General features: G+C 44.3%; 2 protein-coding genes across 2 annotated transcripts; both read left to right on the top strand.

Moving 5' to 3' along the window:
• The first annotated feature begins 404 nt into the window (after positions 1-404).
• On the top strand, positions 405-8329 carry LOC133718766 (uncharacterized). Its single transcript, XM_062145649.1, has 16 exons — positions 405-844; positions 1368-3056; positions 3127-3186; positions 3257-3552; positions 3639-3704; positions 3781-3909; positions 3987-4145; positions 4245-4847; positions 5287-5352; positions 5429-5557; positions 5635-5793; positions 5891-6493; positions 6933-6998; positions 7075-7203; positions 7281-7439; positions 7525-8329. The coding sequence occupies exons 2-16, from the start codon at positions 1406-1408 to the stop codon at positions 8167-8169; spliced, it is 4920 nt and encodes a 1639-aa protein (XP_062001633.1). The 5' UTR covers positions 405-844; positions 1368-1405; the 3' UTR covers positions 8170-8329.
• A 283-nt stretch (positions 8330-8612) lies between these two features.
• On the top strand, positions 8613-11633 carry LOC133717662 (uncharacterized). The gene is made up of 8 exons (XM_062144371.1): positions 8613-8632; positions 8709-8837; positions 8915-9073; positions 9175-9777; positions 10217-10282; positions 10359-10487; positions 10565-10723; positions 10809-11633. Exons 1-8 carry the CDS (start codon positions 8627-8629, stop codon positions 11451-11453), a joined length of 1896 nt encoding a protein of 631 aa, XP_062000355.1. The 5' UTR covers positions 8613-8626; the 3' UTR covers positions 11454-11633.
• Positions 11634-22796: the final 11163 nt, after the last annotated feature.

A 22796-nucleotide genomic window follows, 5' to 3' on the forward strand; every position in this document is an offset into this window, starting at 1 on the left:
CCGACGCATTCAAAGAGGAAAACTGGGCCGAGATGTCTAATTTCAAGACTTGGTCATGGTCGGCCAGTAATAAAGGCTAGAACTTAGTCATAGTTGTCAAAGCAATTATATATAATTATATATATGTGCAACCAGGAGCAAATGCTTGGTCGTGCAAAATAATTATATATAATTGTATATATGTATGTATAACCATGAGCAGGTGTTTGGCCATGCAAAACAATCATATATAATTATATATATGTATGTATAACCAGGAGCAGGTGTTTGGCCATGCAAAACAATCATATATAATTATATATATGCATAACCACGTGAACTCTGGTCATGAACACATATAATTATATAATAAGAGTATTGCGTGTGTCAGTAGATAAATTGAATTGTGTGGTCATCCTCTGTGCGAAACCTTCTTGAAAAATGGAGCGCTGACACCACGATTCTATTCCATAAAATCCACCCATATTTTCTAGATCTAGCCTCTGCGAACCGTCTTTGAAAATTTAACACTCCTTCAAATCTGGGTACCCAATTCTGGGTCTATACCCGACGCCGAAAAACTGTGGAGAAATCAATAATCTAGGACAACAACTAACCAATTTAACAACGGCGAGTTTCAAGGTGGGTTGCTGGTTTGGATTTGGCGTTGGTGAGCTGCAAAGCGGGCTGCCGTGATCTGGGCACGACGGCGGCGAGCTGCGAGGTGGGTAGCCGTGGTCTAGATATGACGGCAGTGTAGCTGCAAGGTGGTTGAGGCTTGAGTTTCGACTTCTCCAGCTATCTCAAGAGCGTGAGCAGCTAACTGGGTTAATTCGACAAGGGAGAGCTGGAAGTACTTGGGGATGTAAGTTGTCTAAATTTTTCCACTCTTAACAATGTGTGAGTAAGTTGAGAATTAGCCTAATTTCGGCTTTACGAGATTTGAAATGCATTCATGTCTCCCCTGTTTCTCGTCTGACAAAAATCTGGGTGAACCATAACTCTTGCTTAATTTGTCTTGATGAAATCTTGGAGATTGTCATAAGATGCTTGCATTTGATGAATAATTTGCCCCCTGAAAGTTACGCACTTTGAATCTGGCATTTAATCCCCAGATTAATGGTTCATCGAGAGTTTGAAAAATCAACCTCTTTTAATTATGGTGAGCACTTGCTGGTGATTTTCGGAGCTTTGAACATTGTTATTTGAAAAGTTGATTGCTGTGTTGATATATCACTAAAGGCATGGCCCTTAATTGAACTCACCAAATACCACTTGCATTGTTGCATTGCTTCTGCTTTCCTGTTGACAATCAAAATAGATTCTTGATTTCTGTGTGAAACATAGATCGAAATCTGTCATGCAGTGATTCTGTGATTTATTTGCAGGTTTGAATGAACTCCACTGTTGCTAAACAAAACTTTCCATGGCCGATGATACATCAGAAACTGAAACGGGGCTAGAGGACTGCGAAGCAACAAAAGCACAGTTGGCTGTAATGAAAGCAAAATTAGCCGAATTCTCAACCAAGTTTGAGGCTGCTTTTAGTGCTTCTGTGGACAAACTCCAAAGCTCTGTGGTATGTCGGTTGGCGAAGAACAAGGAACCGCGAAGAGAGTGCATATTAGGACCACATTACAGCTTCGGTATGCCGCCGGTCATCGACGAGGTTCTAGAAAATTCATTGGTGGACACATCTTGCCTGACCGGCGGAGCTAGCTGGTCTAGTTGGAACACAAATTCCAAACAGCCAGGGAGTTGGCCGAAAACGACACCCGAGTGGAAGAAATGGGTACCACGGATGGAGCATTTTTTCGGCCGCTCATGGAAAAAGTTTGGTATTTATGATAGCATTAAAATGTCCGAGCAGGAAATCTACATGGACCGGCCTCTCCTTGCTGCTGCCTTGTGTTTTTGGTCATCTGCTACTAACACCATGAACCTGCCACTTGGGCCAATGAGTCCAACCTTGCTAGATATGGCTGCAATATTTGGTTTTCGGCCGAATGGAGAGGAGATATGTGCTTTAGCTGACCTTCCTTCCTCTTTTCATGCTAGCCTGAAACCCAAAGTGAACAAGGATGACAAGAAAGCAAAACAAAAAGCTGATGTTAAAGCAAGGAAGTTGCTTAATTATAGCACTTTCTATGCCGAACATGCAATTGCCGAGGATGTGTCTACGGTTGAGAGGCATAACCCAAAACAACATGAACACGCCGCTTTCCTCCTCTATTGGCTATGCAAATATGTATTTTGCACCAAGTCGAACAAGTGTTTGTTTGAGTTTGCTGGTATTGCGGAGGCCCTTAGCTTGGGTAAACCTTTAGCCCTTGGTCCGTTTGTCCTTGCCTATCTTTACCGTACTTTGCGTAATGTAGTGACCAACAATATGACGCTGGATGTTGGAGGGCCATTATGGATGTTCCAGGTATGGGTGCAAACTTACTTTCGTCAGCTTCGACCAAGTCATCCTTTTGATTCCACTGTGATTCTCGGCCGCCAAATCATCTCTCTTGGTCCTCATGCACATTCAGTAGCCGAGTGCTTTGCTTTCTTCCTTTCGAGAAAGAGCATGACCAAGGAAGAGTTTGCCATATGCTATAGCCGAGATTATCCTTCTTGTCTTACATTAAACATAACGAAGCCATGGGAGAGGTCTTTGGACTTGTCAGTACTTCTACCTTGGGGGAGCATTCTGATTTCTCGAGACATAAACTATGGTCTCAAGGGTACACTGGGTCGGCCAGGGGTTGAGGTTTATCTTCCAAACTTTGTTGCGCGTCAGCTTGGCTTCATACAAAGTTGTCCAGCCTTCTTTCTAATGTCCCGGAATCGTTTTTCTTCATGGAGAGGTGGGTTTACAGACGCTGCGCATTGTTCGGCCGTCACTCTTTATTATCAGACTCAGTTTGGCAAGTTTGAGAGATCTGGCCTGAGCGCCCGCGAACCTGATCATAGAGCAACTCCGACTTTCCAATCTTGGTGGTCAACATTTATCAAGAAGAAACTTGGAGAGGACTTGCGGATAACCGAGCGTATTGCCTTGTATGGATTCCCGGGCTTGTTCACCAACAAAGGTGAGTAATCTCAACCAGACAACTTCCTTTGATCTCAAATACATTTCTAACGTTATGCTTTGTGTTCTAGGCAATGGCAAGAAGAAAGCACCGGTTGCTAAGTCGAAATCCAAAGAATTGTCTAAGGAAGGTAAATCCCAACTCACTGTCCGACCAATCGCTAATTTCTTTAGTTGCTAAATTTTTTTGCTATCTTGCAGAGCAAACTTCAAAGAAACGAGGATCAAAGTCGGGAAAAACTCTGCCTACCAAGAAGGTAAAGAAGTCACCTGACGTGGTGGAGAGTTCGGTCACGAATCCGGCCGACATTATGGTTAGTGAAGACATAATTTTCGAGGGTGATATGGATAATAGCCAAAATGCTCTAGCTGAAAATCACATCATGTCTGGAGCTGAGGATGCGGCCGAAACTAGTGATGCCTCAACCAACAATACGGGTTCGGCCGACAGTGAAGGTTCGCTTGATGAAGCACAGTCAGAAAACTTTGAGCATGAGGTAGGTTCTTGATTTAAAGTTGTGTGTTTCTCTCGTCTTGGTTATATGAATTGTGCCTGGCTAAATGACTTTCTTAATCTTGACAGGGAGATGGCCGTATTGATCACTCTTTGCCTCCTCCTGAGAGTTCCATGGTTGAGATTGACATGGATGTAAGCCTCTTGTATTCCCCTTTTGGACGATTTTATTTCTTGCTTGTCTGTGATTACTGATTCTTCTCTTTTGCAGGACTTGGGTGAGAACCAGCTTCCTAATATCGACCAACAACTCGCAAACTCAGCCAACCTTGCTAAGGATGCGGAAGACGTCGGTGTACTTGGCCGAGAGGCATTGCTTAACCACCAAATACCTGTCCAGGTAAAATATTTCAATCCAGCTTGGTGTTTATCGCCCTCATACTCTAGAAACAACTTGAACCTTTATTGTTTGTGCAGGTACGAGAATCTCGAAGCGGTTCAACCCTGGAGTTGGCTCTTTTCAACCCAACTGAATCAACTCCTTCTATGTTCGGAATGCTTACCTCTCCTCCTACTGAAGGGATACCTCGAAGTGATCAAGCTATCGTTTGCGCCTCATCGTCGGCTGAGCCTGTGGTGAGTGACTCAAAAACTTCAGGTTTTGTTCGCCCTAGCTGAATTAAATCAATCTCGTTTTTTTTTTTTTTTTTTTTTTTTTTTTTTTTTTTTTTCTAGGAACAAACAACAGGTGATCCTGGTTTGGAGTTACTTCAGTTTCTCGATACGCTAGATAACAATGCGAGCCCGGTAGAGGAAAAGCTTGAGACAAATGAAACCAAGAAGGCACTTGAATCGGTCAGACAGTTTTTGGGTTGTGATACGAGAGCAGTAACCGAGACTAGTTTCCTTGCCTTCAAGGAGGCGGTTGAAGTACTTATTTCAGCCAACCACTTATCTCAAGTAGAAGCTTATGAAGTTCATGCCCTTTTGTCCCGTGCAAATTTTAGTCTTTCTCCTTGCTTAGAAGCCCAAAAAGAGTTTGAAACCGGCGAGAAGTTGATAAGTGAGTATAAAGACATTCGCCAGTCTACCGATCTTGGCCAACTTCATAAGTTGAAGACTTCTTTGGACGAGGGAAGGCAAAAAGTGCGTGATTTGAAAAAGCAATTGGTCGAAGCTGAAGAGCAAGTCAAAGTCACTTCGGCTGCCATCCGAACCATTGTTCCTCAACAAGATCTACCTAGGTATAGCTTGATTTTGTCCTCGGTCAAGTCATACAACAAGAAGAGAGGCATCTTGAAGAGAAAGGTCGACCAAGGTATGGAGGACTTGGAAAAGGTTAGGGAAATTCTTCGGTCTCCTCTACCCTCTGACATGTAGTTATAGGGGAATATGGTATTCATCTCGGCTTATATTTTGTACATGGTCCTAGGACCATAACTCAGCCGGTTGCCTTAATTTTGTAGAGTCTGACCGACCTTATTTGTAGGACTCACATTCTAATTTGCGTATATGACCGGTTGATCATTCGGCCGCTATTTTGTCAATAGATTCAGCTTCTTTTGACTTCATATGTTTCCTTGAAGGTTGAGTCTAACCGACCTTATTTGCAGGACTCATATATTTCGTCCAACTAGGTCCTAATACTTGTCTTGCACTTTATTTTGAGCTTGGTTAAACCAACATCTTCAGCTTGGCTGACCCTCCTATTTACCTTGGCAGAAATTACCTCAGTTGATTCGGCCGACTTATTTAACTCGGCCCTTAATCTTGACAGGGAGATGGCCGTATTGATCACTCTTTGCCTCCTCCTGAGAGTTCCATGGTTGAGATTGACATGGATGTAAGCCTCTTGTATTCCCCTTTTGGACGATTTTATTTCTTGCTTGTCTGTGATTACTGATTCTTCTCTTTTGCAGGACTTGGGTGAGAACCAGCTTCCTAATATCGACCAACAACTCGCAAACTCAGCCAACCTTGCTAAGGATGCGGAAGACGTCGGTGTACTTGGCCGAGAGGCATTGCTTAACCACCAAATACCTGTCCAGGTAAAATATTTCAATCCAGCTTGGTGTTTATCGCCCTCATACTCTAGAAACAACTTGAACCTTTATTGTTTGTGCAGGTACGAGAATCTCGAAGCGGTTCAACCCTGGAGTTGGCTCTTTTCAACCCAACTGAATCAACTCCTTCTATGTTCGGAATGCTTACCTCTCCTCCTACTGAAGGGATACCTCGAAGTGATCAAGCTATCGTTTGCGCCTCATCGTCGGCTGAGCCTGTGGTGAGTGACTCAAAAACTTCAGGTTTTGTTCGCCCTAGCTGAATTAAATCAATCTCGTTTTTTTTTTTTTTTTTTTTTTTTTTTTTTTTTTTTCTAGGAACAAACAACAGGTGATCCTGGTTTGGAGTTACTTCAGTTTCTCGATACGCTAGATAACAATGCGAGCCCGGTAGAGGAAAAGCTTGAGACAAATGAAACCAAGAAGGCACTTGAATCGGTCAGACAGTTTTTGGGTTGTGATACGAGAGCAGTAACCGAGACTAGTTTCCTTGCCTTCAAGGAGGCGGTTGAAGTACTTATTTCAGCCAACCACTTATCTCAAGTAGAAGCTTATGAAGTTCATGCCCTTTTGTCCCGTGCAAATTTTAGTCTTTCTCCTTGCTTAGAAGCCCAAAAAGAGTTTGAAACCGGCGAGAAGTTGATAAGTGAGTATAAAGACATTCGCCAGTCTACCGATCTTGGCCAACTTCATAAGTTGAAGACTTCTTTGGACGAGGGAAGGCAAAAAGTGCGTGATTTGAAAAAGCAATTGGTCGAAGCTGAAGAGCAAGTCAAAGTCACTTCGGCTGCCATCCGAACCATTGTTCCTCAACAAGATCTACCTAGGTATAGCTTGATTTTGTCCTCGGTCAAGTCATACAACAAGAAGAGAGGCATCTTGAAGAGAAAGGTCGACCAAGGTATGGAGGACTTGGAAAAGGTTAGGGAAATTCTTCGGTCTCCTCTACCCTCTGACATGTAGTTATAGGGGAATATGGTATTCATCTCGGCTTATATTTTGTACATGGTCCTAGGACCATAACTCAGCCGGTTGCCTTAATTTTGTAGAGTCTGACCGACCTTATTTGTAGGACTCACATTCTAATTTGCGTATATGACCGGTTGATCATTCGGCCGCTATTTTGTCAATAGATTCAGCTTCTTTTGACTTCATATGTTTCCTTGAAGGTTGAGTCTAACCGACCTTATTTGCAGGACTCATATATTTCGTCCAACTAGGTCCTAATACTTGTCTTGCACTTTATTTTGAGCTTGGTTAAACCAACATCTTCAGCTTGGCTGACCCTCCTATTTACCTTGGCAGAAATTACCTCAGTTGATTCGGCCGACTTATTTAACTCGGCCCTTAATCTTGACAGGGAGATGGCCGTATTGATCACTCTTTGCCTCCTCCTGAGAGTTCCATGGTTGAGATTGACATGGATGTAAGCCTCTTGTATTCCCCTTTTGGACGATTTTATTTCTTGCTTGTCTGTGATTACTGATTCTTCTCTTTTGCAGGACTTGGGTGAGAACCAGCTTCCTAATATCGACCAACAACTCGCAAACTCAGCCAACCTTGCTAAGGATGCGGAAGACGTCGGTGTACTTGGCCGAGAGGCATTGCTTAACCACCAAATACCTGTCCAGGTAAAATATTTCAATCCAGCTTGGTGTTTATCGCCCTCATACTCTAGAAACAACTTGAACCTTTATTGTTTGTGCAGGTACGAGAATCTCGAAGCGGTTCAACCCTGGAGTTGGCTCTTTTCAACCCAACTGAATCAACTCCTTCTATGTTCGGAATGCTTACCTCTCCTCCTACTGAAGGGATACCTCGAAGTGATCAAGCTATCGTTTGCGCCTCATCGTCGGCTGAGCCTGTGGTGAGTGACTCAAAAACTTCAGGTTTTGTTCGCCCTAGCTGAATTAAATCAATCTCGTTTTTTTTTTTTTTTTTTTTTTTTCTAGGAACAAACAACAGGTGATCCTGGTTTGGAGTTACTTCAGTTTCTCGATACGCTAGATAACAATGCGAGCCCGGTAGAGGAAAAGCTTGAGACAAATGAAACCAAGAAGGCACTTGAATCGGTCAGACAGTTTTTGGGTTGTGATACGAGAGCAGTAACCGAGACTAGTTTCCTTGCCTTCAAGGAGGCGGTTGAAGTACTTATTTCAGCCAACCACTTATCTCAAGTAGAAGCTTATGAAGTTCATGCCCTTTTGTCCCGTGCAAATTTTAGTCTTTCTCCTTGCTTAGAAGCCCAAAAAGAGTTTGAAACCGGCGAGAAGTTGATAAGTGAGTATAAAGACATTCGCCAGTCTACCGATCTTGGCCAACTTCATAAGTTGAAGACTTCTTTGGACGAGGGAAGGCAAAAAGTGCGTGATTTGAAAAAGCAATTGGTCGAAGCTGAAGAGCAAGTCAAAGTCACTTCGGCTGCCATCCGAACCATTGTTCCTCAACAAGATCTACCTAGGTATAGCTTGATTTTGTCCTCGGTCAAGTCATACAACAAGAAGAGAGGCATCTTGAAGAGAAAGGTCGACCAAGGTATGGAGGACTTGGAAAAGGTTAGGGAAATTCTTCGGTCTCCTCTACCCTCTGACATGTAGTTATAGGGGAATATGGTATTCATCTCGGCTTATATTTTGTACATGGTCCTAGGACCATAACTCAGCCGGTTGCCTTAATTTTGTAGAGTCTGACCGACCTTATTTGTAGGACTCACATTCTAATTTGCGTATATGACCGGTTGATCATTCGGCCGCTATTTTGTCAATAGATTCAGCTTCTTTTGACTTCATATGTTTCCTTGAAGGTTGAGTCTAACCGACCTTATTTGCAGGACTCATATATTTCGTCCAACTAGGTCCTAATACTTGTCTTGCACTTTATTTTGAGCTTGGTTAAACCAACATCTTCAGCTTGGCTGACCCTCCTATTTACCTTGGCAGAAATTACCTCAGTTGATTCGGCCGACTTATTTAACTCGGCCCTTAATCTTGACAGGGAGATGGCCGTATTGATCACTCTTTGCCTCCTCCTTAGAGTTCCATGGTTGAGATTGACATGGATGTAAGCCTCTTGTATTCCCCTTTTGGACGATTTTATTTCTTGCTTGTCTGTGATTACTGATTCTTCTCTTTTGCAGGACTTGGGTGAGAACCAGCTTCCTAATATCGACCAACAACTCGCAAACTCAGCCAACCTTGCTAAGGATGCGGAAGACGTCGGTGTACTTGGCCGAGAGGCATTGCTTAACCACCAAATACCTGTCCAGGTAAAATATTTCAATCCAGCTTGGTGTTTATCGCCCTCATACTCTAGAAACAACTTGAACCTTTATTGTTTGTGCAGGTACGAGAATCTCGAAGCGGTTCAACCCTGGAGTTGGCTCTTTTCAACCCAACTGAATCAACTCCTTCTATGTTCGGAATGCTTACCTCTCCTCCTACTGAAGGGATACCTCGAAGTGATCAAGCTATCGTTTGCGCCTCATCGTCGGCTGAGCCTGTGGTGAGTGACTCAAAAACTTCAGGTTTTGTTCGCCCTAGCTGAATTAAATCAATCTCGTTTTTTTTTTTTTTTTTTTTTTTTTTTTTTTTTTTTTTTTCTAGGAACAAACAACAGGTGATCCTGGTTTGGAGTTACTTCAGTTTCTCGATACGCTAGATAACAATGCGAGCCCGGTAGAGGAAAAGCTTGAGACAAATGAAACCAAGAAGGCACTTGAATCGGTCAGACAGTTTTTGGGTTGTGATACGAGAGCAGTAACCGAGACTAGTTTCCTTGCCTTCAAGGAGGCGGTTGAAGTACTTATTTCAGCCAACCACTTATCTCAAGTAGAAGCTTATGAAGTTCATGCCCTTTTGTCCCGTGCAAATTTTAGTCTTTCTCCTTGCTTAGAAGCCCAAAAAGAGTTTGAAACCGGCGAGAAGTTGATAAGTGAGTATAAAGACATTCGCCAGTCTACCGATCTTGGCCAACTTCATAAGTTGAAGACTTCTTTGGACGAGGGAAGGCAAAAAGTGCGTGATTTGAAAAAGCAATTGGTCGAAGCTGAAGAGCAAGTCAAAGTCACTTCGGCTGCCATCCGAACCATTGTTCCTCAACAAGATCTACCTAGGTATAGCTTGATTTTGTCCTCGGTCAAGTCATACAACAAGAAGAGAGGCATCTTGAAGAGAAAGGTCGACCAAGGTATGGAGGACTTGGAAAAGGTTAGGGAAATTCTTCGGTCTCCTCTACCCTCTGACATGTAGTTATAGGGGAATATGGTATTCATCTCGGCTTATATTTTGTACATGGTCCTAGGACCATAACTCAGCCGGTTGCCTTAATTTTGTAGAGTCTGACCGACCTTATTTGTAGGACTCACATTCTAATTTGCGTATATGACCGGTTGATCATTCGGCCGCTATTTTGTCAATAGATTCAGCTTCTTTTGACTTCATATGTTTCCTTGAAGGTTGAGTCTAACCGACCTTATTTGCAGGACTCATATATTTCGTCCAACTAGGTCCTAATACTTGTCTTGCACTTTATTTTGAGCTTGGTTAAACCAACATCTTCAGCTTGGCTGACCCTCCTATTTACCTTGGCAGAAATTACCTCAGTTGATTCGGCCGACTTATTTAACTCGGCCCTTAATCTTGACAGGGAGATGGCCGTATTGATCACTCTTTGCCTCCTCCTGAGAGTTCCATGGTTGAGATTGACATGGATGTAAGCCTCTTGTATTCCCCTTTTGGACGATTTTATTTCTTGCTTGTCTGTGATTACTGATTCTTCTCTTTTGCAGGACTTGGGTGAGAACCAGCTTCCTAATATCGACCAACAACTCGCAAACTCAGCCAACCTTGCTAAGGATGCGGAAGACGTCGGTGTACTTGGCCGAGAGGCATTGCTTAACCACCAAATACCTGTCCAGGTAAAATATTTCAATCCAGCTTGGTGTTTATCGCCCTCATACTCTAGAAACAACTTGAACCTTTATTGTTTGTGCAGGTACGAGAATCTCGAAGCGGTTCAACCCTGGAGTTGGCTCTTTTCAACCCAACTGAATCAACTCCTTCTATGTTCGGAATGCTTACCTCTCCTCCTACTGAAGGGATACCTCGAAGTGATCAAGCTATCGTTTGCGCCTCATCGTCGGCTGAGCCTGTGGTGAGTGACTCAAAAACTTCAGGTTTTGTTCGCCCTAGCTGAATTAAATCAATCTCGTTTTTTTTTTTTTTTTTTTTTTTTCTAGGAACAAACAACAGGTGATCCTGGTTTGGAGTTACTTCAGTTTCTCGATACGCTAGATAACAATGCGAGCCCGGTAGAGGAAAAGCTTGAGACAAATGAAACCAAGAAGGCACTTGAATCGGTCAGACAGTTTTTGGGTTGTGATACGAGAGCAGTAACCGAGACTAGTTTCCTTGCCTTCAAGGAGGCGGTTGAAGTACTTATTTCAGCCAACCACTTATCTCAAGTAGAAGCTTATGAAGTTCATGCCCTTTTGTCCCGTGCAAATTTTAGTCTTTCTCCTTGCTTAGAAGCCCAAAAAGAGTTTGAAACCGGCGAGAAGTTGATAAGTGAGTATAAAGACATTCGCCAGTCTACCGATCTTGGCCAACTTCATAAGTTGAAGACTTCTTTGGACGAGGGAAGGCAAAAAGTGCGTGATTTGAAAAAGCAATTGGTCGAAGCTGAAGAGCAAGTCAAAGTCACTTCGGCTGCCATCCGAACCATTGTTCCTCAACAAGATCTACCTAGGTATAGCTTGATTTTGTCCTCGGTCAAGTCATACAACAAGAAGAGAGGCATCTTGAAGAGAAAGGTCGACCAAGGTATGGAGGACTTGGAAAAGGTTAGGGAAATTCTTCGGTCTCTTCTACCCTCTGACATGTAGTTATAGGGGAATATGGTATTCATCTCGGCTTATATTTTGTACATGGTCCTAGGACCATAACTCAGCCGGTTGCCTTAATTTTGTAGAGTCTGACCGACCTTATTTGTAGGACTCACATTCTAATTTGCGTATATGACCGGTTGATCATTCGGCCGCTATTTTGTCAATAGATTCAGCTTCTTTTGACTTCATATGTTTCCTTGAAGGTTGAGTCTAACCGACCTTATTTGCAGGACTCATATATTTCGTCCAACTAGGTCCTAATACTTGTCTTGCACTTTATTTTGAGCTTGGTTAAACCAACATCTTCAGCTTGGCTGACCCTCCTATTTACCTTGGCAGAAATTACCTCAGTTGATTCGGCCGACTTATTTAACTCGGCCAAATGAATTACTTGACTCTGGACAATACAATTTTGGTTGATTCGGCCAACACTTCATGTTTAACTTTGGCCGATAAAATAAAAGTAAATTCCAACAATGTAAATAAAGGGATGTCAAGAGACACTTAAACGTTGTTTATGCACAAACATACAACATAACATAGTCAGCCGAGTTTACAAGCCCAATACTCGGCCGGTATTTCCCTAGATGGTACACTACAATTCTTGATCCATCATTTCCCAAGTAGTGGGGTAATATCTCTTAAGGAATTGCCCATTGATAGGCATTGCATGCAACTCTCCATCTTGGTCCCTTAATTGATACGCACCTTTTCCTAGCACTTGATCGATGATAAACGGACCTTCCCACCTTGGCGACCATTTTCCGAAACGTCTATCTTTAGTTCCGATAGGCAAAACGGCTTTCCAAACCAAATCTTCCTCAGCAAATGACTTGGACTTAACTCTCTTGTTGTATGCACGAGCCACAGCCTTTTTTTGTGCTTCCATTCGGTTGTAAGCGTCCATTCGTTCTTGGTCAAGTTCTTCAAGTTCCTGAATCATTGCCTGAGTGTAGTCGTCAGCCACCATTTCATTTTGAGCAGCAAATCTAAGTGATTTCAATTTCACCTCAACAGGTAACATAGCATCGTGCCCATAAGTTAGCGCAAAAGGCGTTGTCCCTGTGGCCGTACGTTTGGACGTCCGAAAGGCCCACAATGTTTCGGAGAGTAGATTGTGCCAATCCCTGGGATTATCTTGAACCATCTTCTTGAGTATATTTATAATGCCTTTATTGCTGGCTTCGGCCTGACCATTTGCTTGGGCATAGTAAGGTGTCGAGTGAGTTAACTTGATGCCCAGACTATCTGTGAGTTCATGCATTGCTTCGGCTATGAAAACAGAACCCCTGTCGGCCGTTATGGTTTCAGGTATCCCAAACCTGTGTACAATGTTTTCCTCCACAAACTTGATCACTGTCTGACTTGAGATAGTAACGTATGGTTTGGCCTCTACCCATTTAGTGAAATAATCAGTGGCAACCAAAATCCATACATGTTGTTTTGATGATGGTGGTCTAATACTCCCTATAATGTCCATGGCCCAACCTCGAAACGGCCATGGCTTAACAATTTGATGGAGGACGTCGGCCGGAACTCTTTGCACAGGTGCATGAATTTGACACTTCTTGCAGCTCTTTGCGAATTCAATGCAATCCTTTAGAATTGTTGGCCAGTAGAAACCGTGTCTTCGAATTAACCACCTCATTTTGATTCCAGCCTGGTGCGCACCACATATCCCCTCATGGACATCTCTCATGACTTCCAAAGTCTCTTGCCCCCCTATACAAAGAAGGAGTAGATCATCAGAGCTTTTGCGGTACACTGCTTCTTTGTATATAACGAAATGTCCAGCCAAGTACCGAGTCTTCCGGTCATGATTACCTTGAGGATTTTTGTGGAACTTGATAATGGGGAGTCTCCAATCATCGGGTTCGATGTCGATAACAAAAACATCCTCTGAGACTCCTCTATCTTCTAATGCCGGGAGGGTACGTTTGGCAATCTTAATGACTCGGGAGTCATCTCCTTCGGGGATCCGTAACCCTGAGGCTAATTGGGCCATCTCATTGGCCTCCATGTTCTGTCCCCTTGGGAGGTGGGCGAAAGAGATTCGGTCGAACGTATTGGCGAGCTGGTCAGCTAAAGCGTGATAGGATAAAAGTCCCCAGCTTGTGCATTTGAATTCCTTATTCATTTGGTTAATGACCAGTTGAGAATCCCCGAACACCAGAACTCGCCGTGCTCCCATCTCCTGGAGAATCTCCAAACCAACAATAAGAGCCTCATATTCTGCCTGATTGTTTGTGCATGTAAAGTCTAATTGGAAGGCGAACTGGAACTTTAGTCCTTCAGGCGTTTCAATGACAACACCAGCTCCGGCGGAAAATTCAGTACTAGACCCATCAAAATACATGGTCCAGTGGTTATTGGTCATGGAAGCCACATATATGATCCCAATATCAACCTCCTCTGCTCCCTCAAACTCGGTCGAAGGGTGATGAGCAAGAAAATCAGCCAATGCTTGACCCTTGACTGACTTTTGAGACACGTATTGAAACGTGAACTCAGACAACGCCATGGTCCATTTTCCAATTCGGCCTCTTATGATGGGCCGAGTCAACATGTACTTTACTAAATCGGTCTTGGATATGACTTGGACGACCGAGGGTAACATGTAGTGCCGAAGCCTGATGGCTGAAAAGAACAATGCAAGACAAAGCCTCTCAATAGGCGTATACCGAGTTTCCACATCAGTGAGGATCCGGCTCAAGTAATGCACAGCACATTCCTTGCCATTGTCGTTGTCTTGTGCCAATAGGCTTCCTATTGAATTATTCGATGCCGATATGTATAACTTTAAAGGCCTGCCGCGTACTGGGGGTACTAAGACTGGTGGGTTTGATAAGTATTGTTTGAGTTGGTCGAATGCCGCTTGGTGCTCTGTTCTCCAAACAAACTCACCCTCGGCCCTGATTTTCAAAAGTGAAGAAAAATGCTGAATCTTGCCGGCCGAGTTAGAGATGAAACGCCTTAGAAAATTTACCTTCCCCAGGAATGATTGAAGTTCCTTCTTTGTGTTCGGAGCAGGTGCCTCCATAATCGCCTTAGCTTTGTTTTTGTCGATTTCAATTCCTTTTTTATGAACTACAAAACCAAGGAACATACCGGTTGATACTCCAAAAAGGCATTTGTCGGGGTTCATTTTTAGTTTGTGAGCTCGCATTCGTACGAATGTCGGTCGAAGGTCGGCCAAATGATTTTGTTTCTTGGCCGACTTTACCACAATGTCATCAATGTATACTTCGACCGTGTGGCCAATAAGGTCATGAAAGATCATATTCATGGCCCTTTGATAGGTTGCTCCGGCGTTTTTAAGCCCAAATGGCATAACGAGCCACTCAAATGTTCCTATTGCGCCTGGGCATCTGAACGCCGTTTTGTGAACATCTTCTTCGGCGATAAAGATTTGGTTGTATCCAGCATGCCCGTCCATGAAAGAAAGGATTTCATGTTTGGCCGCACCATCCACAAGCAAGTCGGCCACGGGCATTGGGTATTCATCCTTGGGTGTGGCCAAGTTTAGATTTCGAAAATCAACACATATGCGCATTTTGCCATTCTTTTTCCTTACTGGCACAATATTAGATAACCATTCAACATACCTGGCCGTTCGAATAAAACCGGCCTTTAATAAACGTTCCATTTCTTCTTTAATTTCGGGCAAAACCTCGGCGGCACATCGCCGAGGAGGTTGCTTGTAAGGTTTACAATTGGGATTTATAGGCAACCTATGTTCTACTATGCTTCTATCTAAACCTGGCATTTCATGATAACTCCAGGCAAAACAATCTTGAAACTCAGTCAGCAAAGCCTTCAAATCTTCCTTCATCTTGGGTGGCAGGAGCTTGCTGATCCGGACTATCCGAGGCTCCTCGGTGGTCCCTAAATTTAGTTCTTCTAGTGGGTCTTGAGTTTCAGTAAGGTCGTCTTCCAACTCGGCCGGTGCAGGGCCGATGTCTTCTAGCTTCAACTCATCCTCTGGTGCTCATTCTGAGATAAATTCTATCAAATTCATGGCCGAATCACTCTGAAGGGAGTTTTCGGCCCAATGGGCCAGCAGTTTCCTCATTGTTGATTCAACCGCGGCCAATGGTGTCTCCTTCTCTAGGCCACTATCCATGGATTATGGGATCAAACAGGTCCGCCAATACTGGCCGCTCCGAGTCCTCGTGGACTTTCTCGGCGCCTAGGGCCAGTGCTCTTCTCATGGTTATCCTTGTAATTCGGCCAGTACCATCTTCCCTCTGAATTTCTGAGCACCCAATTTCCTCCTCGTAGTATTGGGCATCAATTGCATTGGCCGAAGCTTTCAGTGGTTGAGAGTCAGCTTCCACTACTTCCACGGTGTCCCCATTCCAGAAAACCAGAAGCTGATGCATGGACGATGGGATGCACATACTCTGATGTATCCAGTCTCTCCCAAGGATAGCATTATAGCAAGGCCTGGAATCTATGACGAAGAAACCGGTCATCATGCTCTTGTTACCTACCGTGACTTCCAAAGGTAGAATTCCCTTGGTCTGCTTCTTACCCCTGGAGAAATCTCGGATGGCGATCTCGGAGGATACAATATCTTTGTCAGTCTTTTTTAACTTCTCGGCAACCGAAATAGGAATAACATTTACGGCTGCTCCACCATCTACCAATACTCTTGATATTGGATATCCCTCAAAATGAGCCGTGATGTACAACGGCTTGATATGCTTGGACATTGCTGGTGTTGGCTTAGGAAAGTAGGCTTTGGCCAAGTCTTGGACTGGAGCTGGGCATTCACTTTCTTCTCGGACATCTCCCTCCATCCCGTCCGGCTGTCCTGGCTGAGCCTGAAACTCAAGCGGAAGAACATACACCATATCAATGGCGGTATCTTCTTTATTTTCGGCTTGAGCCGACCGTACGACCTCGACCTCATTCCCATTCCACAAAACAAGAAGTTGATGTACTGAAGACGGGATACAAGCATTTTGGTGGATCCAATCACGACCCAGTATGGCAGTGCATGAGTTGTCGGTGGGGATGACAAAGAAACAAGTTGTCGAACTTTTCTTTCCTACAGTTACTGTCAATGGCAATGCTCCTCTGACTTCAGCCTCTTCCCCTGTATAGTCGTAAATAGAAATATCAGTTGGAACAAAGCCATACCTGGCAGGGTGGAGTTGACGTATAATGGAACAAGGAAGGATGTTGACAGCTGATCCCCCATCCACTAAAACCCTCGAAAATCGGTATCCACCTATATAAGCATCAATGAGGATGGGATCTTTGACTTGGGTCATGGAATCACTCGGCCGAGAAAAATATATTCCGGCCGAATCTCTTCCTCTCTGCACTTGGTCGGAAGCATTTTTGGTTGATGACCGAACGCTAATCATATTCACGTCCTGAGATGTTGGGATAATAACTTCCTCGGCCTCCCTGGCCGAAGGTTGGATACTTGTCTCGGTCAAAGGGTTCATGGTGGTATCAGCCTGTGGATTGGAGGTTGGGACGTCAGGAACCTGATTGATATCATCGTAGTCAACATGTTCCTCATAATCCCCTATGTCATCATAATCCCCCATATCTTCATCCAATAGGTCCTCATTGTCCTCCAATAGGCCCTCATCGCCCTCTACTATGCCCCTATCACCCTGGCCATCGACTTCAAGATCTAAGTCATCTAAATGCTGGTCTTGTGTATCAGTTGCGTCAGTGTCCTCTAACCATTTGGCCAGGTCTTGGTTTGCTTGAGCTTGCTGACGATTTTCTTCTTCTCGGACATGGTGGTCGAAGCGTTTCATCAGCTCTCTTTCCTGAGTAGTCATCCCATACATCTCGACCGCAGATTGGATCTTATGGAACTTCTTCAAATACTTCAAATCTCTGTCCGAGATCGGGATTTCCTCATCACCGACTTTAAGCTCTATGCCTTCTTGGACAGCCTGGTAAGTAATTTTTAAACCAAGGCTAGAATCCAAGTCCAACAAAAGGGTTGCTGACTTTGGGCATTCAGCGATCATATGTAACGTATCCATCTCCTTGTTTGTTGGTCCGTACAATGCAAGGGCAGAATTCTTTCGGTGATACTCTTTCATTCTCCTAAGCCCCTTAGCTGAAAAGGGCGGGTTCAGGTCCTTGTAAAGCTTTACGACAAGCTCTTCATTGCCATTCGATTCAGAAATTTCTTCTTCCTCTTCACCCGATGCCGGTGTACCTGATGAAGACGTGGGTGAACGCGGGGCGTGAAGAATTTCCCATCTTTCTCGATCCATCTTCTCCATGCGTTCCTCAAATATGAACGCCAGTCTTTGTTCCTCAATTGTTAGGCCGAACAAATCTTCGGCCGAGTGCACATCAAAGTATTCTCTCAAATATTGTAGGTCGTCTTTCGAAATAGGAAGAGAATTATAATCAGCCTTTATTTCCTGATCTTCCAAATAAGCTTGATACTTGGCTCTCACGCCTCTTCTCACATCAGGCGCCCAGAGTTCTTCGAATCTGTTGCAATCCCTACGCACTATATTTAAAAGCTTGTTTTCCTCCTTAGTCAAACCATACCAATCAATGGCCGAATGCAAAAGATGATAGTTTCGCATAGTTACGAGTCCTTCCGCCGTAAAGGGTGGATCTCGACTCCTATCCACTACAACCAACGGTTTTGGGCGAGGGGCCTCTTTGAAGTGAACTTTCAATACCCCCTTCCTGCTTGAGTCGATTTCCATATCTTCAGTATCCCGAGTTGATTTATCCACATGAGGATTGTTGCTCTTTCTCTCGTATGTCCTAATCCTTCTCGGTGCCGTTTCGTATCCGGACCTTTTAACGGGTCGTGGAGGTGAAGTTCTGGTTGTCCCGCTCAGCCGAGCTTTCTTAGCCTCAGCTAATTGCCTTTGCTGTCTTCTCAATTGTGTTTTCGTCATGGGGGCAATCGGCTGGTCCCTTGAAACACGGCCGTACCAACGATTGTCAGAAACCAAAGGAGGCTTAAAAGTCCTTACTGGCCGGGAGCTTCCATCACGGTCATAGCTATCACGGCTACAACCCTCATCTCTATGATATTTCCTTTTGTCCCTCTCGTTTCGGCCGTAGTATTCTTCATCATAAAATGGCCGATCAAAATTTAGGCGCCTCCTTACCGGCTCCCTTCTATCCGGTTTATCAAGACGATGGAACACGCCCTTCGGACTTCCCCTTGGACTGTGCGGACCATACTTATCCGATGTATCTGGGGTCAATGGTCGCTTTGTGGTAACCTGAGACCTGAATCTCTGTTTGTCCGCCTCGGCCTTACCTACTTCGGCCGAGATAATTCCTTTGCCCCGAGGTTCTACTCTAGAATGCGCCTTTTCGGGTATATTCCCTATTTTGGTTCCTGTTGGTGCACTCTCGGCTTTTTGAGCCGAATTAGAAGTTTTATCAACCGGCTCTGGCTTCTGGAATTTCAAAACCCCTTCAAGCAGGACTTCTTCTTGACACCGAGTGCATAAAACAGCTACTTTTGGTGGCTCAAGCTTGATACTCCCAATAGTGAGTCCTCCGGCCGTTGGCTGGGCCGATGATTGGAGCCTACCAGTAGTCTTGCTAGCATCTTCCGTTTTGCTTGGAGCATCCCCATCTTTGGGGACTCTGATATATACCATGTTCACTTGAGCTTCGGGAAATGGGTTGGTGTCAACCTTCATTGCTGGCTTATTTTCAGGGAACTTGAGAGTTCCTGCGTCAATGAGATCCTGTATCAAATCACGAAAAATAACACAGTTGTTAGTTGCATGCTTCCATGAATTATGATACTTGCAAAAAGTCTTCCCCTTGATCTCTTCGGCCTTGGGGCGTATATGGCCGAAAGAAAGTTGAATCATTTTCTCGGCCAAGAGTTGATCAAAGATCAAATCGGCCTTAGCTATATTGAAAGTGTAAGTACGTGCATTAGTTTTTGTAGTGTTTGTGCTTTGGGTTAGTGGTGGTTTGGTTTGCTTTGGGTCAACCCGTTCCAAAGCTTTGCACACACGGGGCTGCTTAATCACCATTTCGGCCGAATCCACATCAACCGAGTCTTCGTTTAAGTCCGCTCCAAACCGGTCGACCGCATTAACGGCCTGATTCTTGTAATACGTACCCTTTGATGCTGCCCGCTTTTGAGCTTCCTCCCTTAAGATGGCATCATACCGGTCGATTCTTGTCTCGAGCTCGAATAGATCATTAAAGGTAACACCTTCAAAATGCTCTCTGAATTTGAAGCTCAAACCAGCTACCGCCATATCTACGAACTCTGATTCAGGCAGTCTTACTCGGCATCGTGCTCTAGCTAATTTGAAGCGGCTTAAGTATTCTTGTGCAGTCTCATGACTCATCTGCGACGTCTTGGCTAAGTCAGCCAACCTAATCTCTTGTTGCGCTCGATAATATTGGTCATGGAAAGCTCGTTCCATTTCCCTCCAATTATTGACTGAGTTGGGGGGGGAGATTGATGAACCAAGTGAAGGCTGGTCCCGTGAGGGAGTGGACGAATAGCCTTAGCTTGTTGTCGTCAGAGCTAGCCTCTCCGCACTGGGCCGTGAATCGGCCAATGTGTTCTACAGTGGATTGATATGCATCTCCGGAGAACAATGTGAATGAGGGAATGCGATATCCTGCTGGGTACGGGATGGTATCGATATATGCAGGATACGGTTTAGCATAACTTGGTCTCTCCACCCGTCTTGGTAAGACTCCCATAAGATCTTCAACTAAATTTTGAAACTCATTGAGCCGAACCGGTCGGTCTTGACCTCTTCCTTGATGATTGTTCTGCTGATGGTTTTGAGCCACATTGTTGTTTACCTGGTTCGGCTGAGGGATAAATCCTTGGCCGAATCCCATTTCGGGTGGCATGCCATAAGGCGGATATGGCATCCTTGGCTGCTGTTGCATATTTGGCATCCTTGGCTGCTGTTGCATATTCATCTGGTTTGTAGCAGCCATGTTGACTTGGTTGGGTTGGATTTGAGCCTGCATGTTATGCTGGTGTCCCATGATTTCGTGCGCTCCATTATTCCCGTTAGCCATCAATTGTTGGTAGATGAGGAGCAGGGTGTTATTGAGATTTCCCATTTGGGTACTAGTGTTATTGTTGATGCTTGCTGCCAAGTCTCGACCCAAACCATCTACCGAGAGCCTCAACTCATGGACAGTCCTCCTAGACTCGTCGGCCATCATTCGAGCTATCTCCTCGGCCGAAGGGTTGAAATTTGGATAAATCCCCCATTGGTTTTGTCCAGACTGTGATAAGTTTTGATGTGAAAGAACCATTTGTCCGGAAGGCATTCCAAATGGTGTCACCGACGTAGATTCGGTCTGAATGCTTGGTACGATCATGGCCATACTTGACATTCCTATGGTTGAGGTGTTGGTAGCCCCTAGGACGGCCTGGGTTGCGGCCGTAGTTCCATGACCAGTCGTGACCGTAGACGTGACCGGGGTTGAGGTACGTGATGGTGTCACACTACCTGACGTCCCTGGTCCACTACTCATGGCTGAAGTTGTTCTTGTATACTTTCGCTTCGGACACTCGGCCGAGGTATGGCCGACTTCGTTACACTTAAGACAAGTATTTCCCCGATATTTTGAGTATGGATTGGGGTGCATCCAAAAATGACGCCTTAGTGTTTTGGGTCCCACTGGGCGTGCCAAAAGATGTTTGCCTCAAAATCGTCTCGGCCGAAATGAGGGCCGAGGGACTTGTGGTTGAATCGTCCTTCTGAAATAGCGCGGGCGTGCCAACTCGCGGCCGAATGGCCAAGCGAGGTTTAGATATGATTTGCGCTTGTGTCTGACTTCTTTCAAATGATTGTAGGCCGAGGAAGGAACCCTCTCGGCCGTTAGGTTCTGATGCCTCTGTTGCAAGGACTTCGGTTAGGCGTCAATCCTGACTGGGATCTTCTATCACATTCACTTCTTGAGTAAACTCAAAGGTTCGGGTGACAAGCGAGAGATCTATTGGGTGAAGGTACTCGCAAATCACGGTGAAGACGAAGGTGAAGTGGATTCGGTTGTCAAAGCGTTGTGAGATGATATATGTGTGAACAGCAAATCGCATTGATCCAATCCGGACTGGCCGAAAGAGATCAACGGACGAAGATTCTAAGTGCGAAAAGTAAAGTGCGGATAAATAAAGAACAAGAAAGTAAGGTGCTTGAATGTAAAGTACTGAATTGAAATAAGAAACTAGAAATGAAAAACAAGTTATAAAAGTTGAATCGAGGCAAAGTACCTATGAGATAGTAAGAGAAGTTTGTGTAAAAGTTGTATATTGATTTGTTTGTGTGGTGCAGGACCTTTTACAATGAGTTACAATGTGCTATATATACAAGTCAAAAACCCTAGCTAACTTGTCCTCCAAGACGTGGAATTGAAGTAGGATTCCCCTTCCTTTTAGGATTTATTCGTTTCGTAAAACTCTGACTTGGTTGATATCCGAAACCTTCACAATTACAATCACGGATTGACTTGAACTCCTTCCTTGTGAGGACTCTTCATCCGATGTTGTTGCCTAAATTTGGCCGAACATTAATTTTCATTTCGGCCCACATGAGTAACCGACCTTTTGAACCTGGACTAAACCAATCATATGGCCGCATGGTCCAACTTCCTGATTTTGGGTCGTCCGTTCCTAAAACCCCGGATCAAGCTGGGTAACCGACCGACACTTTTTCCTCGGTCGTATGACTTTGCAAACTATTTGTCTTGATTGGGTGCCAACTCAGTCTCATTTCTTCTAAATATGATCGTACGCGAGAGTAGCTAAATTCAGGTCCAAACACCATCCTGCCCGCCTACACCGCCGCCTGAGAGGAAAGAAACGTCATACACGACCAAGAAGGTTGAACCGGATACCAAAACCTGGAGCCCCAAGACCCCACAATCCCGTCCGGCAACACCCGCCACTCATCGATGAGGCCTGGACCTATGATCGACGTTGGGGCGCCGTCGGACAGGCAACAACCTCTTCTGTGCTTTTCCAAAACCCTAGTTGCTTCCCTCTATTCTTGGAGCCTTCTGATTTTCTGATTTTAAATCGGTAACATGAATCCTTAAAGTGATAAATTTTCTTAGTTACCACATGAGTCCTCAAAATAGTAATATTAGTCTTCAAAGTGGTAACATGAGTCCTTAAAGTGGTAAATTTTCTTAGTTTACCATATGAGTCCTCAAAATAGTAATATTAGCCCTCAAAGTCGTAACATGAGTCCTTAAAGTGGTAAAAATAGTTGATGTATGAGAAATGTTAACATACCATAGCTTTACCCATTAGATCACCTATTAAGAATATGGAAAAAAGTTAAGCATGATTACAAAAGCACACACCTAACATTCTTTCCC

The sequence above is a fragment of the Rosa rugosa genome, chromosome 6 (assembly GCF_958449725.1).
Source record: "Rosa rugosa chromosome 6, drRosRugo1.1, whole genome shotgun sequence".
NCBI classification, from domain to species: domain Eukaryota; kingdom Viridiplantae; phylum Streptophyta; class Magnoliopsida; order Rosales; family Rosaceae; genus Rosa; species Rosa rugosa.

What these genes read in the sequence shown, in the direction of transcription:
- LOC133718766 (XM_062145649.1), top strand. Translation starts at nt 1,406, where the DNA reads ATGGCCGATGATACATCAGAAACTGAAACGGGGCTAGAGGACTGCGAA. An exon ending in GGGCTTGTTCACCAACAAAG is followed by an intron (nt 3,057 to 3,126) that starts GTGAGTAATCTC and finishes TTTGTGTTCTAG; the next exon opens with GCAATGGCAAGAAGAAAGCA. An exon ending in CAGAAAACTTTGAGCATGAG is followed by an intron (nt 3,553 to 3,638) that starts GTAGGTTCTTGA and finishes TAATCTTGACAG; the next exon opens with GGAGATGGCCGTATTGATCA.
- LOC133717662 (XM_062144371.1), top strand. An exon ending in ACCACCAAATACCTGTCCAG is followed by an intron (nt 8,838 to 8,914) that starts GTAAAATATTTC and finishes TTGTTTGTGCAG; the next exon opens with GTACGAGAATCTCGAAGCGG. An exon ending in CATCGTCGGCTGAGCCTGTG is followed by an intron (nt 10,724 to 10,808) that starts GTGAGTGACTCA and finishes TTTTTTTTCTAG; the next exon opens with GAACAAACAACAGGTGATCC.